The sequence below is a fragment of the Polyodon spathula genome, chromosome 4 (assembly GCF_017654505.1).
Source record: "Polyodon spathula isolate WHYD16114869_AA chromosome 4, ASM1765450v1, whole genome shotgun sequence".
Classification (NCBI taxonomy): Eukaryota; Metazoa; Chordata; class Actinopteri; order Acipenseriformes; family Polyodontidae; genus Polyodon; species Polyodon spathula.
Window position 1 is genome coordinate 81,690,965 of NC_054537.1, and position 18,339 is coordinate 81,709,303.

Sequence of the window (18,339 nt, forward strand, 5' to 3'; positions counted from 1 at the left end):
TCCCAACATAAAACCAATGTCACCTTACAATAATTGATTTTGAGTTTCAGTGTTTTATTAGAAAGTGTAGGGGACTGTACTGTACGTTACTGTTAATGCCGCTAATGAGAAATTATGGTAACTAAATTATTTTTCTGTGCAAGGTCTTTATGTCAAAATGTTTTTAAAAAAGCAGATAATGTTTAATAAGAATATGTATGTAGTTAAAACATGATGTAGACTATACTATTATTGATATACATTTATTTATGTGCATCTGTAATAAAACAAAATAAAATAGAATTTGTGAAAAATAAAACAAATAATTATATAAAATAAAACTAATTTCCCAGGGCACATTGTCATAAAGACAGAAAAACAAACATTTAATTACATAAATGGCTGAATGTTCTTGATAAGGCATATGCTAGTGTTGTATTAAAGGCCTTTAAATGAAATGGAAAAACATCTGCCACACCACAGAAGCATATTCTGTGTTTTTTATTTTTTATTTTCAATGGACATCCACCATTTTCTACAGGGTTGAGCATAAACAATTGTGGCTTTTCAGTGGTGTGTAAAGGTGTATACTTGTCACAGAAACTGATGGAGAGCATGTTTGAGTGTGTTCGTCTGCTTGCAATTTGTAACCCAGTGCTACCACTCTCAGTGGGATCTAACCTGGTCCACTCAGGGGAGCAGGCCCTGGCTGGCTGGTTCACCTCTACTGTAAGGCCAGTGGCTGGACGCCCTCCAGCGTGAGGAAAAACAGGATTCCGGGCCAATCAACTGCTGCCAAATACACAGCTTCCTGCTGATCATGGAGCAAGCAGTGGCTCAAAGCAACAACAGGGCAGCCTGCAGCTTTCAACCCCCCCGCCGAGTGAAGTGAGAATTACACAAGAATAATACAATCAGCATGAATTCTACACCCCACAGTGAAATACACCTCACGCCTGACTTCAACAAAACTGCCACCCCCCGCTGCTCAATCCTTGGCTGACAATGTAAAATTGTGTTGTTTTACCTTTTATATTCTCTTTCACCACAAGTGGGACTGGGCACTTGCTGTTGATTATCATGCGAGGACAGGGGTCTTCGGTCAGAGTCAAGTAGGTCACCCCCAGGTGTTCTTGGTAGGTCAGGACAATGGCTCTGAAACAAAAAAAACAAAAACAATCTCTACTATCAAAAACAGAGCAGGAAATCATAACTGCAAAAGAAGCCTCTCGCAACATGACCTGAATTACAACAAGCTGTGCTCTCTCAATCTAATTAGTACAACCTTTGTACGCCAATGAACTGAAAACATGTCAAATCCAATCATGTGCAGCTGTCAGGCCTGCACGGACTGTGGCTTGTGTTTCGCTTCCCAAAGGTGGCAAGGGCAGTGTGTTATGCCCCTTGTTAATGGATCACACTGTTCAGCCTGCTCTGCCAAATATTTGAACGGGATGATTGCACTCACTCAAGTCGTAACCCTGCTGATTTTAATACTCGCTTCACGAAGTATTTAAAAGCGTGCAAACTCTCTAAACATCAGGGAGTGTACAGAGCAGAAGGTGGTTTGATAAACTGGCACGGCAGGGTTTTGAGTGGTGCAAGGCTTTCTGTGAAGTTGGTCACTTTTGTGAATACAGTCTGGCACAGACTGGGTAGGCTACCTAAATACACTTCACTCCTGACTCCTGACAACAAAGCAGCCATCACTGCTGCTCAATCCTTGGCTGACAATTATGTCACTGAAGTTAAGTCATACTTTAATCAAAAGCCAGCCCCACTCAGTAAGACATCTGTCTGTTACTTATTATTACACCTAGTTACCAGTGCACCACCATGCACTATTAACAGTGGCCCCCCCAAAGCAATACGCCCATACCAATGCACCAGGAAAATGATATCCAGCCCAAACTCATACTTTCCATTTAGGAATACATTATCATTTGAATAATTTCATGCTGTTGTAGTTAATAAAAGTGGCACTTAATAAATAGGATGATGTGCTATTACATGGAGCTAAATGAGGCAAAACCAACTATTTTTATGAGAAGATGCTGTTCAAAGTTCCATTAGACAATGTATTTTTTCACTGAAGCAAGTTCATATATAATGAGAGCAAATGGAAATTATGAGGGCATGAAAGTGAAACATTTAAGATCAACAGGGCATGTCCACCAAAAGTTTTTTCCTCTTAAAAATACAATAATAGAATCTAAACTTAAAGGCAGCAAATGAACGCCTTTGCACACAAGTGCAACACACCTGGTACAGAATCCGCTCTCATTGCAGGGTTGGATAGGCACGGCCACACTTTGCCTTGGAAAATCTTGCCTAATCCCAGCTGGCAAGCTCCAGCAGCTCTGGCCGCCCGCACAGCCTACCCCTGCTCCAGGAGAGAAGCTCAGCAGCATTTGTTTGCTGGGAAGTGGGGCTTCAACATCTGAGTGTCTGGTGTCAGTGAGCAGGTCCCAACATGGAACAGAACTGGGCTGTGGAGAGGTTTGGCTCCCAGCTGGGCTGAGGCTGAACACAGCACTGTCTGGCATGTTCACAGGCTGGAGAGGAAAAAACACAGCTGCGTGACCACATCACTTTTCTCACTTTGCACTGAACTGTCCATTTACCAACTTGAAAACTGTATGACAAAATTAGAAGCAGAAGCAACATAGCATCTCTAAATATCTAAGTATATAGAGAAATGCACTAGCTGCAATCAAAACCATCTCATAAATAATTGCTTGCCCTGTCACTGAGATATAATAGATATTGTTAATCAATTGCTGTTGGAAGGACAGTGGCGCATCCTGGGCTATTTATGGAATGAGCCAAACAATAACAGAGTGTTTGTATGCATATTCCAGAACCCTGTCCTCATGTTTCTGGCAAAGCACAATAATGTATTTTGGAGCAAAATGGCAAGTGTGTGCCTGTTAATAGAACCATTTAATTTTTTTCTGAAATTTCTTACCTGATTTATACAATCTGTAATATTGTTTCTGACTAGGTCCCTGCTTGCCATGCTTGTTAACTTACTGTTTTGTAAAGAGTCCTTAAGGGTGACTGCAGGGAGGCATGTTAATGTTACAATCCTTCAGTGAGAAAAGTTTCACACACTAACCTACTCAATACAACAGTATCTTAAATGTAACGTGTCTTAAAATCCACACATATCAATAGACAGAGATTAGAGAGTAAGCAGTCTGTTGCCATTGATATCTGTTTAACATGCATACATGACTGCAAATGTGACCTGGCAAGTAATAATGGTTAGACTGTACTGTACATACCCAGGCATTCTAAGTAATTAAAGCCAGTGGGGGAATCAGAATTTGGCACAAGACAGGACCTGATGAATACCCATTTGTGTTTGCCATGCATCGTGGCTGAGTCTACGACCCTCTTAGGTCACCCACTGACTTGCTGTGCAACCTTGGACAAGCCACTTGACTTTCTCACGGATTAAAGGGCTGTAAAGGGGCCTGGCACTATTTCTTTATCAGGAGCGATCCTTTCATTAATCTTTATTCTCCACTTCTATTTCCTTTTATCAGTCAAGAACACCATACCTCATCTCTCGTGCTTAGTTCTACAGCAGACAAGATGGGTCTGCAATAGATCTGGTATGGAGTGTTGTTGACTAAAATGGTCCTGTCTTCAATCTGCAGGACCTGAATCCCGTGCCTCACCACTGAGGAAATGCAGAACTGGCACAACTGCAATAAAAAAACCCCAAAAGAAATAGGACCCTGATCATTAATAACTGGCTCTGGAATTCATCAGTCATTATTATACCTTCACATTCCATCTCAATAAATAATACAGTTCAAACATTATTAACAGGTGCTAATACAGAGTTATAGGACGGTGAATGTCAGTGCATGAGAGAATGCTAGCATGAGTAGAAATGAACATGGCAAGAACTGTTTACGTGATTTGAGTGTTACTATAACCCATTACATGGCTGCTTGCGTGCCTAAAGCTCCATTTTTTATCAAAGTCCGTAATAATACAATACATTAAAAAAAAGTTACAAAAAAAAAAACCCAAACCTCTGTAATATAAAAATTGATACTCCTCAGTTTACAGGCCTATACAGCTATAGCCAAAGGTTTTGCATCACCCCATAGACTTAACTAATTTAGCTTCATAAAGTCGAATGAAATCTGATGAATAATGTTACATTAACATATTAAATTACATTTCGAAATCTAATGTCAAATATTGTACTACTGTACTATTATGGCTTCCGGTAGACTTTTGCAGTATTATTTTCTAGTTTCTCTGATTACATGATGTTAAATAAAAGATCTAAATTATGTTCCTATTGTTTTTTTATTACGTCTCAATCCTAAAATTCTAGGTGATGCAAAATTTTTGGCCATAGCTGCAGCTATATATACTAATCCATCATCCTTTGCGATGCTAAGCCGAGTATAATATCAAAGGGTACTACCTTCCCTCTAACTGTTTTCCATAGGAACAACAGAAGCACAGAAACACAAACATTCCCTGTTCCCTCATTCAGATTTTAATGGCAAGCTGGATTTCAAACCCTACTTTCTGATGTCCTGGGAAGGCCCCCAGCTTGATTTCAGCATCAACAAATCCCTCCTCATCCAGTGAGAGCAGCTCAGCTCCAGTGTCATCCTTCCACTTCGGGGAGGTGAAGTCGTGCGCCAGTTTAATTGCAGTGGACTTATGCACCGTGTTGGTGTTTGCCCAATAGATTCCAATTTGAAAGGGCTCCTGGAAGAAGAAAAAAGGAATTCTGATTTCTGAAACGTTCTACTCATGATTCAGAATTCTATATTATTGGTGGATGTGTTGAAAATGCATTCCTCAGAAGAGTTCCAGACTCTCTCCTTTCTAGTCTAATTTCTTATAAAACACTTTAGGGGGTGTTGAATGAATCACATTTTAAATCAAAGCCATCTGAAAATAAAATTAAAAAAATGTTTTGAACATAATATACTTAAAAAAATAATAATAATAAAATAATAATGGAAACAACTTGATAGATTTGGTTAAACATATGATGAAAAAAACAGATGAAATGACCTAAAACAAATGCTTGAAAGTCCTGTTTTGTTTCAATTGTTGCATGATGTACATTTTGCGGATTGCTACTCAGCAACAATTTAATAGAGACAAGCATTTCAAGATGCTGGCAAAAAAAACATTTTAAACATAAAATTTAGAAAAAAGAGTCCACATTCAGACAGGTTCTTGTAACCAATGATCACAACCTGAAAGGTGTGACATCCAAGATATCAGCATTAGAGGACCTGAGTGTGAGAGCAGGGACATAGCTGGTAAACAGCTGGGATGTGTTTTAGCCATTAAGGCCTATTCACTCCTCTGACTGGTCATTGGTCAGTTTCCTAGCTGCTGCGCGACAATATCTTTTTTTTGTCACGGAGCGGTGTGTTGTTTGCCTTTGTACACTATTTGAAACAATATATAATTTAAACACCTGACTGCTGAGAAAAGACTGCAAAAAATATCACTGCCCGAGTACACAAACAGCAACGTGACATACAGGCAGCCATTTTCAAAGAAGCGGCAATAGCTTCCTGATGTATTCAAAGATCACTTTTTACAATTTCAGCATTTTGTTATTAGGCTCAGTTCTCACAAACAGTACCAGCTAGGACAGATCGGAAGTGTTCACCAGACCCCCGTATTCTTCGACATGCCAAACAATACCACAGTTCAGAAAAAGGGAGAAAAACAGGTGCGAGTAATCACGACTGGAAATGAGAAGCAGTGCATAACTAATGCTCTGTGTGACAGCAGACGGCCGCAAACTGCCTCCATACGTCTCTTTCTTACATGAGTAACTGAGGTTGTATCTTTGTAAATGCAGCTTTCTTTGATGATTTTTTTCCCCTCAAACTGAGGGTGGGAAATTTGGCCTGGGTCTTAAATTCGAAGATACGGTATACCATAAACTATCCCCTTACCTTTTTGTAAGATACGGTACACCCTAAACCTGTGGTTTTCAACCTTTTCATCTCAAGTACCAGTGTTTCCAGCAGGGACCACCAGGTGTACCACTAACTATGTGCAATCTTAAACGGCTGTTGTAAAGCCGAGACCTACCCCATTAGAACCAGGTTTGTTGCAGCTGTACTCACTTGTTTGTTGTGTCCTGAATAGATGCAGCTGATGACTGCAATGAACTCAGCATGTTTATATTTTTCATATTTTGCAAGTGCTGTGTATTGAACTGGTGACCGCACCTTTAATTGTGTCCAGTTGTAATAGCATGTAACACAGACAGCTCTTATGTGATTTACATACCCTTTATTCTTCAGTAAAAACAAGTTTAAATTGCAGTGAGTTTGTTCTGCTATATTTACGATATTAAATACACCACAGCAAGCACATTGTCATATATTTTCAATAGCACAATCTGATAGCTAAATTTAGTAAATGGCGTTTTTTTGTTTGTTTACTGCAATCAAGTAAGCTGCAGCACATAGTACATAGTCCCAAGTATTTCTGAGTGTTCTGCTGTCAAATTTTTTAAACGGTCAGTTTGTTTTCCCTGCAACAGCTGAGCCTGCTTTCGTACAAAACTCACGCTACATAGTGCTTTAATTAATGGTAACGGTGCAATTACTGTGCCTGCTTCTTTGGCTGAAGAGGTATTATCAGCTTATAATCTAACTAAGGAATCTTGTGCAATTAAATCATACTTAAACTCCTGACAGTAAACAATGTAACTAATTCTATCATATCTGGGATGTAAGTCGCAACACACGAAGAACATCCATTCGTGTTGACTCAAAACTTTCTGCTGGTGTTAATATACTTTTACAGGCATTTTTATTCGATCAATTTATTACCGTCCTTCTCGCACTTCAGTTTATTAAAACATGTGATATGCGTTTTTTTTTTTTTTTTTATTTTTTATACAGACCAACGTCATTTCGCATTCGTAAATATCGACACTTGCTTTTTTGTGCCTAGCCTCTAAACAGCATGTTTTTTTCGTTGTTGCATTTGTAACCATTTTAGTCGCAGTCTGGAGCCATGCATCATAATTTCTCATTTCTCTGTGATTCAGTGGTACAAGCTGATTGATACATTACGATGGTGCGATTGAGGCTGCCCTTACAAAGGTAACACGAAATTCTCCTGTCAGGACACTGCACTCTGAATGGCTATCAAATTACTGTTAATAAAACAATGAATAATCCTCTCCCTACACTGAAACTCTAAGCTTAAGGTCAGTATCCTATGCTGCAGTCATAACACATCTAAAGTAGTTCATGTTTGGCAGTGAATAAGCGTTAAAAAAAGTGACAGGAGGTGCTGACTTTCTCAGTTGTCCTGACAGGAACACTTCGTGGTTGTAAGGACTGCGCGGTTGTAAGGACAGCATTGTGTTTTGAGGAATCATATCATCATAAAGAACTGTCGGTGCGTATCAGTGGCAAGCCTGCCGCGTACCAGTAAAGCTATGCCTACCACAGGTTGAAAACCACCACCCTAAACTATCCCCTTACCTTTTTATAAGATACAGTGTACCCTAAACTATCCCCTTACCTTTTTATAAGATACAGTGTACCCTAAACTATCCCCTTACCTTTTTATAAGATACAGTGTACCCTAAACTATCCCCTTACCTTTTTATAAGATACAGTGTACCCTAAACTATCCCCTTACCTTTTTATAAGATACAGTGTACCCTAAACTATCCCCTTACCTTTTTATAAGATACAGTGTACCCTAAACTATCCCCTTACTTTTTTATAAGATACAGTGTACCCTAAACTATCCCCTTACCTTTTTATAAGATACAGTGTACCCTAAACTATCCCCTTACCTTTTTTCTAATGCTTGCAATCATTAGAAGTGTTCCTTACTGCAATTACTCAAATATTATTATTTTAAGAGGGGATTGCATTAATTAAGAAAATGTATTTTGAAGCTACTGTATGCTCCCCCAAAGTAGCCCATAACATGTAATATGGCCTGCATATTATAATATCATATCAAGACCTTAGTGTACTGTTACAACCCTGTTAATACATTTTGTACAAATGGAAGATGATAAGTTGTCTGTGGGTTTTTACTTAAAAAGCCAACACATGCGATACAAATAGTTTATATTGACTAAAATATTTCTCTCCTTTTTCAGTCACGCAAGAAAATTGGTAGTTAACACCAAACAAGCTCAAGTTGTGCCAAGGGAAGCCTTATAAAAGTGGCATGATTCTGATTTGTGTACTGATCAAGAGCCATGTGGGACTTAACCAGCATCTCAATTTCAAAGTGCTCTGTAAAGAAAAGTCTGTTCCCTGACGTTACCTAATAATTACAAGTACTATGGTAACAATATTTTGTTCTTTGTTTATGTTTCATTTGTTTTAATCGTGTACATGCACATACGGTATGCAATAATTTCACACCTGTGCCTTACACAAGTGCCTAGCAGCCTCTTGTCAAAACACTGCTTTGTACAGAAGGTTGCTTCTCTCTCTGTATTGTTTTTATGTGCTTGGACTGTGGGTTTATTTTTTTCTTTGCTGCAAATCAGAAACAGACATACGTTTTAGAATCTTTTAATCAATATGATCTTTTACAACAAACAGATTGTTCTGTGAACTACAGCCACTTTTCTTCCAGCTATATAGAGCTCTCAAGGTGAAGTGTGTCACCCCAGTGTTCCACTGTGTATTTAGAATTCCAGTCTGGTGGAGGCTTTATAGAGATTTTACAGAGCTGATTTTAGACAAGTATTGTTAACTTATCTGGATATACTGGTTGACGTACGATGAAAAGCAACCACAGAAAAGCTCTATTCTCATGTTACTTGCATATGTTATTACAAAATATGACATGCTTAACATCTTTTTTTTTTTTTTACAGTTTTTATTTTTAGAGCATTTGTTTTTGGTTCATGTAATTCTGTTGCTCAAACATTAACTGTTGTTCTCTCTCTTTCTTTACCTGTCATTGTGCTTGCCTGAGAATCGTAAGTACTGTGACAGAACTGACTTCCTCAGTCCATTCAAATCATGTGACAATTTTACCTTTCAACAGCGTGAAGAAAAATGATCTGAAGAAAAATGATCAAAGCTACCATTGGTAGACTAATAAGATTGCTATACACTTATCAATATGATAATACATAACTTTGCAAGTATGGCCCGCTGGAGTTATGGTCATATAATAAATAGCACTGTCATTTTCTTTTTTTTTTAATATTGGTTTTGAGTTAAAGTACCTACAAATTGGAGGAATACTAACCATATTGTTGGTTCTTTAAAAGAAGCGGGTATCACATCCACATTGGGCAAGTGCACAATTAAAAGGGAACCTACTATGTTGATATTGGTAATTATGTGGTGTAATAGTTATTTTGTAATAGTAAAAGCATGGGGTTGCTGACCTTGAAATTGGGAGGTATGATAACTTTGCCGGCTGGAATCTGCAAGACTATCTTCTCTCCTTCGAAGAGCCACAGGTCCCACTTGGACTGGTTGACAAGGAGAGCCCAGGGCAGAAGCTCAATGAGAAGTGTGCTCAGACAGGGCTTCCAGGCAGAGAGCTTCACCTGCATTGGGCTGTCCCACTGAGCCAGCTGCTCCACAGTGCTCCTAACGGTATAGAAAAACAGCTTTCAGGGTCAGGCCTGCAAGGTATCCACCAACAAGTATAACAGTATTGGTACACAATACACAGTAGACGAGGTGTACAGCTCTGTTCATACAGTACATGCTGACAGTCCGTTTCTACTGAATAACCTGTATGTTTTTACAGAACACTAAGTTGTTTGTTTAATGAAAACTGAAATGTTTCACTCTTATTACAGGCATTGCAGACACAGAAAAATAGATACAGTGTATTCTGGTAGACAGAATATTTTAATTCTGACAGTCAAGTAAGTGCGTATGATAAGGATATATAATTTTTTGTCAAAATGACATAAATTGCACATCTTATATATAAGGACAAATAAACAGCATTCAAAAGCTGAATCACTCAGCAGCTCTTAAGGATACCACCCCGCCTTTGAAGATACAAATGAGTGTTAATAATCACTGGATCTTGCATATTTTGGAGCCCGCCAGCATTTTTTTTTTTTTTTTTTGGTTTCATATGGCTTGCCCACATAGATGGGAAAATTGACTTGGCCTTGCATTTTGTTATAAACTAAGGATCACAAGAGGGAAAGTAATGACTGACGAGAGTAATTCAATACCAAACCACGAGATACTAACTCCAGAAGTACACTATACCATATAGTACAGTTACAGAACCACAAAAATGCATATGGTTAACATGCCTAGACTCTGCACTTTAACAGTGCGAGTGCAAGCCAACTTTTTTCGTTTTGTGTTTGTGCATTTTATCAAGATGTGCTTTTTCTAACGAGGACAGTTTCCAGCATCTGGGGACCAAGGCACATTAGGGCTTATATCAGTTACAACAAGCAGCTTGCTTCATACATACAGTATGAGGCCCCTCTGTCTTTGATTAAATGATAAACATCTATGGGTTTGAGGAGCACTGACAGTTTTAAGTATAAACTTGGGTTAAAATAAATACTAAATGCCTAAACATAAGCTGTTGGTATAGGGTATTTGGCATGTACCCAATGGCAACTCTTTTTTGCTGCTCTGTATTATCACAGCATCTTTACATTTTAATACAAACATAATGTAGAAACATCTTGCAAACCAGTTCCTGTGATTTTTTGCTTTAAGTTGAATACGTTTATGAAATTAATTATACAAATTATTAATTAATGACATAAGCCACATGCTGTGCTGCTTTATTAAAGAAATAAAGCACAGCTGACGAGCAGATGCTAATCTTAGTAATAATTACATATTTGTTTATCTTTGTGTCTCAAAGCAATACAAAAGAGGGTCACAGATATAAAAACCAAAAACACCAGAGGGAAAACATATACCATTGTCTCATTTGCTTTATTTACAGAGAGGTATTTGATGTTTACAATGTGACTTGCTTGGTGTTAACAAAAGCCGTAAAGATAATCTTTTTATATGAAATTGGTACTGTTTAACATATGTGGGGACATACAACGCTATATTTTTTGGAATCCTGCCACTGCAAACCTGAAAAGATGAACAATTGTTTGCAAAGCAATGTTTACCTTTTCTATTTAGTAATTTCGGCAGTACGCTGTGAATAAAGCCTTGAGGGAAATAAAAGAAAAAAAAAATCTACAACGTCAGGCCTTCAGGAAAAGAGGTAAAGAATAATATCCCCCTATCTCACCACCCGCCTTTTTTACAGTATCAATGCAAGCAGTGAACTTTACCATTGAAAATGTTAAATCTCTACAGAAATAAAAATAGGGAGTTCAAATCATATCTAGCTATACGTTTTGTTGCAGCTCATCCTACAATGTCTCAAAATTAAGAAGGGTTGGCATAGATTAAAGAGACAGGGCAGATATCAGTAGCTATTGGCAGACACTGATCTAAGAGCTCAGAATCGATGTGTTACCTATACGAGTCCTTCTTGATATAAGGCCATGGAAGGTGGGAAGAGGAGTCCGCTGTGTAGAAGTCTGAGAGAATCTGAGCCTGCATCCCAGTGCAGTGCGTCTTGGTAACGATTTGCTTTATAAGAGCAGTGGAGATGGGGACAGCACACCGAGAGGCATCATCTTCCTCCCTGTTATCAGAAAGAGGGATGAGAAATATTGACAGAGCTGTTCCAGTGACAGAATACTGCCTGGGCATTAGCAAGATCATATGGGTATATTTTTTTTTATAGATGTCAAGTCTTATAAATGTAAAAAAAAGGATGGTTATAGTTATAGAGCAAATATACACACACACACACACAGACACACACACACACAATGGTTTGCGGAAGTATTAAATTACAAATAATTTATGCAGTTTTTCAAACAAACTTTTTTTATTCAAAGCTGTAGTGGTTAAACTGAACACTCAGGGCTTTGACTGGGCCACTCAAGAACATTAATTCTCTTCTTGTTCAACCACTCCAAAGTGGCTTTGGGTTTGTGCTTCGGGTCATTGTCCTGCTGAAATGTGAATTTCCTCCCCAGTTTCAGAGTTTTGGCTGACTTAAACAGGTTTTCCTCAAGGATTCACCTGTACTTTGCACCATCCATTCTCCCTTCTATCCTGACAAACTTTCCAGTCCCTGCTGAAGAGAAGCATCCCCATAACATGATGCTGCTCCACCGTGCTTGACAGTTGGGATGGTGTTGACCGGGTGATGTGTTGTGTTGGGATTGCACCAGATGTAATGCATGGAATTTAGACTAAAAAGTAAAATTTTTGTCTCGTCTGACCACAAAACCTTTTTCCACAAGTCCCTGCAGTATCACCTACATGCTTTTTCATAAACTCCATACGTGCTTTAAGATGAGGCTTTTTGAGTAACGACTTCTTTCTTGTCACCCGTCCATACATGTCAGCTTTGTGTAGGGACCGGCTTATTATTGATGTGTGAACACTGACTCCCATCTCAGACACAGAACTTTGCAGATCTCTTAAGGTCATTGTTGGCTTCAGAGTGACGTCCCGAACCAGTTTCCTGCTTGTCCGGCTGCTCAGTTTGGGAGGGCGACCTGATCTGATGATGGACTTCACTGTGCTGAGAGGGTGTCACAAAGATGGCTGTAGTAGGTGACGTCAGACCAGAAACCAGGAAATAAACAACAGAGATGGCGTTTGGTGAAGCTGAGCGAATAGTCTCGCTCAGCAATTAAGAGTGCACAGACAGACAAATTAAAAGGTTGCAAGACAAACAAAACACAGGACATGGCACTGGTAGCCAAAACAAAGAGATTAAACAAAACGGACTAACACTAAACAAACACGGTGAGCTGATATTTTAACTACTATTATTATTTATTATTATTATTATTATTATTATTATTATTATTATTATTATTACTATTATTGTTATTATTACCTCCGTCTCCAATCCCATTCTCTACTCACCGAACACACAACCCCAAGTGAGTGAAAACATGCTGCTTTTATGCAGCTGTACCGAGACTTGATTGCTAATCAATCATTCAACTGGAGTCGCAGAACAACTGCACGTGAATTAATAAAGTGCAATTCCCCATGCTCACATATTATTACTTCACGTGAAGTGCTGTGCAATCCTTGTGCCTAAATACATATACATTTTAAGCACTTGTGTTACACAGACCCGTTTATATCCCGTGTACCAATGACTATACACCAACATTAACACACAACATACAACACAAAATACACACAGGGGCGGGCACTTTGCCACAGAGAGATAATCAGCACCTTTGAAATTTTTCTTGTACCTTTCTCCTCCTCTGTGCCTCTCTACGACTTTATCCCCGACTTGTTTCGAAAGCTCCTTGGTCTTCATGGTTGCTTTGTTGCTTTGCTTTGTTGGATGGTGTTCTTTGGGTGATGTGCTGTGTTGGGTTTGCGACAAACATAACGCTTTGCATGTAGGCCAAAAAGTTCAATTTTAATTTCGTCAGACCACAAAACTTTTTGCCACATGGCTACAGAATCTTCTGAGTGTTTTTGGCATACTTCAAATGGGATTCAACGTGGGCTTTCTTGAGTAATGGCTTCCTTCTTGCCACCCTACCATACAGGCCAGATTTGTGGAGTGCTTGGGATATTGTTGCCACATGCACACTTTGACCAGTCTTGGCCATAAAATCCTGTAGCTCTTGCAAAGTTGCCATTGTCCTCTTGGTAGCCTCTCTGATCAGTCTCCTTCTTGCTCGGTCATCCAGTTTGGAGGGACGACCTGATCTAGGCAGGGTGGTGGTGCCATACACCTTCCATTTCTTAATAATTGTCTTGACCGTGCTCCAATGGATATTCAAGGCCTTTGATATTTTTTTTATACCCATCCCCTGATCTGTGCCTTTCAACAACTTTGTCCCGGAGTTCTTTTGAAAGCACCATGGCGCTCATGGTTGAGTCTTTGCTTTGAAATGCACTACCCAGCAGACTGCTGGGTACCTACAGGAACTGCTGAATTTATCCTGAAATCATGTAAATCATTACAATTTAACACAGATGGAGGCCATTTAACTTGGTGTGTGATTTTGAAGGTGATTGGTTACACTTGAGCTAATTTAGGATTGCTATTAAAGGGGGGTGGACACTTATCCAACTAAGCTTTTTCAGTTTTTATTTTTATTTAATTTTCTACACATTTCTAGAATAATTTTGTCACTTGGAAGTTATGGGGTAGAATGTGTAGATAAATGAAAATTGTATTTTTAATGCATTTTAATTCTAGACTATAAGGCAACAAAATGTGACAATTTTGAAAGGGGGTGTAGACTTTCTATAGGCACTGTATCTACAAGTTAAACCACTATGAGTACACACCAGCTAAAACCATTTCACTAATTTTATGACCTTTCAAACAAATCAATTGCACCTGAGCTGATTTAGGGCTGCAGTAGCAAAGGGGTTGAATACTTATGCAACTCAGATCAATCTGTTTTTCTCTGTAAATCTTGTAATTTCAAAATCATGTAAAGTCTAATTTGAAAGCATTGCGGAGTATTCTCAGGTGCCAACAAAATGTGAAAACTTTGCAGGGGGGTGAATACTTCTGCAAACCACTGTATATAGCTAATAAGCCACAACGTCAGATATGTAAATAACTGATATTACATTATTTTCCTCCTTATTGATATTAAAGTCAATCAAATAACATCCAAATGGGCATGTGGAGTTCAGTTGAATGCCATAAAGTAGTTTTTTTCTGACATTGTAAAAGGACTTTGTAGAAGTCTGATTCTCGCCTGAGCCTTGTCTGTGGTTTCTATAGAGTGCAAAGATACAAACAGAGGACACAACAGCTTTGGTCAGGAAACTTTTCACTCTGTCTCGCATTGGTAACCACATTTTAAATGTTTAGCCCCAAGAAGACCACAACTATTTATAACTGTAGGAAGGGGGAAAAAAAAAAAGGTGACCTGTGAACATTTGAAACATACGGGGGTTGGGTTGATTCCTTCAAAACACAGAAAATAGTATGTAGGAAGACAAATATGGCATCGACTCATGCATCTCTGTGCATTGGTTACCCAATGTTACATACCATTTGTACTCTTCTGTAGAAAATACATTATCTATCTTTCTAAGTCATAAGATCCTCTGTCTCAGAAAATCGGTTACGCTACCACTTGATAACAACTACGTGGCTAATCTCTACCCGTTACATATAAAAAAAACACCGTCCCACTGGCTTTGACCAATGAATATCCTGCCCTTGTGGCCAGCTAACCACTAAGAGTTAAGAAGAGATTTTACAGCCTCCAAGTCGGAAAGGAAATAATTAGGAGCAGCTGTATAACAAGTTTTAGTGCTTTTTCTTTTCTATATTTGCTTTTAATTGAGACACCCGTTGTATGCCGTCCACTATACTGTACCTTGCTTGGAAAGTCAAGTGGTGCATCAGATCTGACTCTACGTTGAGAAGCGTCTCCTCTTGACCTTGGCCAGGGATTAGCTGTGACTCTTTCTGCCCCAGACTCCTCTTCTCAATGTGAATAATAACAGGGTCAGGGAGATGACTCCTCAGGATGAAGAGCGGACTAAAAACAACCTACAACATGAAAACAACCAACACAGTTATGCTAACATCTATAGTTATTAAACACGCAATAGTGATACATTTACAAGTACTAAAAGATAGCAACGAAATAAATTCCGTGACAAGCAATTCGACAAGTCTCAGCATCTTCAATCGAATCATTGCTTTGAAATCAGACAGACACACAACAGTATGTTGTGGTACTGAAGACACTGAGAAAGACATCAAGTGTACATGTTTGTCATTGAACTTTATTATTTCTACATTAACACAGAAGTACAGTAGAGAGTAGCAGCCAAATGTTAAGTCAAATATCATACCAGTTAATGTTATTAACTGTGGTAGTTGTCCTAGATGTTTAATAAATGTTGGAGGTTTAATCATTACTACATGTTATTTTTGGTTCTGTGATGTAACAAAAAAAGAAAACCACCCACCATTCTTTGTTGTACTGGTGAATCTGGCTCCAAGGTCATGACTGTACACCACACATAAAGAAGCATGCCATTGGAACATGGCACCTGTGAAAAGAAACATAACAAAATGTAAGACAAGACTATAAATGAAGAGAGGATAATACACAATACATAGATTCTGAACAACATAAACAGATTAGCATACATTCTTCATTACATTAACAAAAGCGGTTTAGTCACCAAGCAGTTGCATAATACACAACAAACAGCTTACACTTATCTGTGCATTTCTAAGGTTTATGGAATGTAAAGTTTCAAGTTATATTTGAATGAGGCAGAGCCAGCAGGGTGTGTTCTGTAATGTACAGCTGCATGAATGGCTTGAGATCTCTTGCTGAAGTATAGTACTATGAGAAACCTCATGGAACTGCATGGTATTTTGCATATGTAGAAAATTCAAGACCCCATTGACATGCATGCCTCCTCTTAAATGTGACAATTTACATTGTCTATTAGTCACTGACATGCTATGAACTTTGTGTTGGCTTCAACTTTTACATTTCAAGTTGTAAATGAACATCTGGTTCCTGACTTTTTTCAAATAACAAATTCAATTAGAGTACTAGTTTACTGAATCAGCCAATAGAACATCCCTGTAGTTTCTGTCTGGGTTAGCTTGACCTTGGGTTAAAACAAAAACATCAGCTGTTCCAGGACTAAGTGGTCTTAAAAGTCTTTTATAAGGCTGCATTGTATTTACTTTTGTCTTACAGTATACTTTAATGACAATCTGTCTGTGACTGTACAATGCACCTGCCTACTTTGGAATGCTAAAAGCATCAGCTAGAGGACAGTATCTCTCACCTGGACTATGGTGCTGCTGTCGTGTTCACAGGAATCCAGATGTACATCCCTTGACCACTCATCATCTCCTCTCGCTCTAACACAAAGCTCTGTCAACTCTGTGTTCTCCAAAACATAGGAGGGTGTCTTCAATCTGACAGCCAGGCAGTCGACATGCTCCTTCACCACAGTCTGCCCATCTGGCCCAACGTAGTGCTGCACGACTCTTAGCTCAATGTCCCGGCTCAAGTAGCTACACATGATCTGCCGGCCACAAATAATGATCTACAAGAAGAAAAAAAAACATACAAAAATGGTAGATAATGTTTTGAAAATCATCTGCTCAATCAGTATTGCATATAGTAAAACATTTCTTTTTTTTTTTTTTTTTTTAATTTATTTTCCCCCATTTTGGAATATCCAGTTCTGTTTTTTCTCCTCATAACAGCGAGTCCCCACACAGCACAGATATTCTGAGGGCTTGGTAGCATCCTCCGATCTCACAAGCCTAAAGCCAGAATCGCTTTTACGCCGAGCAATCCAGAGCAGAGGTGGGCGGGCTACCAATCCTGGAGAACAGAGATCAGTCCTGCTTTTTACCCACTCTGAATGTGCTCGGTGTCTGGCTAGTAGGGTTCGCTGTTGCGCGATGAGGAGAAGCAATCCCTGACCATTCCACATCCCCTACAACGGGAGTGTCGCAGTCCCCAGCAAAGTTCGGCCTCTTTGCACAGCCTGGATTCGAACTGGCGCCGTCCAAGCTGTATCACTCATCCTGCGTTCCCCGCAGCAGCCACTCGGGGCCCCCATAGCAATTACATTTTTGTAGTACATTAGAACCTGACATATCTGATTTAATTGGTTCCAGAGGTCCATCAGAAATGTAAAAATATGGTATCTCAGAGGGAGCAGTCATACTACATTGTAGGTACGTTATTATTGTCGGGGGAATTACAAATTAACAAATTCAGGTACATCATTGTACGCTACTGTACAAATACTATAAAAAGAAAAACCATGAAAACTGTTGCAAAATAAAGCACTGTAATACAGTATTTGGCAATTAACAAAACAGCTTTCAAAAAGCAGTTCTTACCGTGCTTTCTCAGTCCATGTCAAAGTAATCTGACAGTTCATTTTTTATTTTGCACCGAAAGTGCGTGTTAACGTGAGACAGAAAACAAAAACAACGCTCACACAAAAACACAAACTGCTTTTGATGGTCACTGATGTTGTTTGAGCTTTTTAACAGTACAGTAATTATATGAATCGCTGGCTTTCTTGTTCTGTTTTACGTGAACAGCTGGCATGTAAAAGGTGAAACTGCATCCCCAATAATTATTTTTCTGGCTCTAAATCCAAAGGATTTATGAAAAACAGGTGCTTGAAATAGAGCATCTTAACACAGCAGTGTTAGATTTTAGAGATATTTGGTTAATGCCTTAATTTGCCAACTTTTTAATTAAAACCAAATACAATCAAAATAAATAAACAAACTCTATGCAACAATGTAATGGCA

At 38.8% G+C, this 18,339-nt stretch overlaps 1 protein-coding gene across 3 annotated transcripts in view; it reads right to left on the minus strand.

The window, feature by feature from the left end:
• The window catches only part of LOC121314944 (vacuolar protein sorting-associated protein 13B-like), a 356,349-nt gene that overhangs the window by 12,639 nt on the left and 325,371 nt on the right, over positions 1–18,339 (minus strand). For all 3 annotated transcript variants that reach the window (XM_041248730.1, XM_041248729.1, XM_041248731.1), the window contains exons 45-53: positions 16,842–17,105; positions 15,999–16,082; positions 15,398–15,573; positions 11,470–11,640; positions 9,383–9,590; positions 4,537–4,725; positions 3,546–3,692; positions 2,242–2,534; positions 1,007–1,134 (exon numbers count right to left, since the gene is read on the minus strand). In XM_041248730.1, the coding sequence (XP_041104664.1) occupies positions 1,007–1,134; positions 2,242–2,534; positions 3,546–3,692; positions 4,537–4,725; positions 9,383–9,590; positions 11,470–11,640; positions 15,398–15,573; positions 15,999–16,082; positions 16,842–17,105 (1,660 nt within the window). The remainder of the gene's footprint in view (positions 1–1,006; positions 1,135–2,241; positions 2,535–3,545; positions 3,693–4,536; positions 4,726–9,382; positions 9,591–11,469; positions 11,641–15,397; positions 15,574–15,998; positions 16,083–16,841; positions 17,106–18,339) is intronic.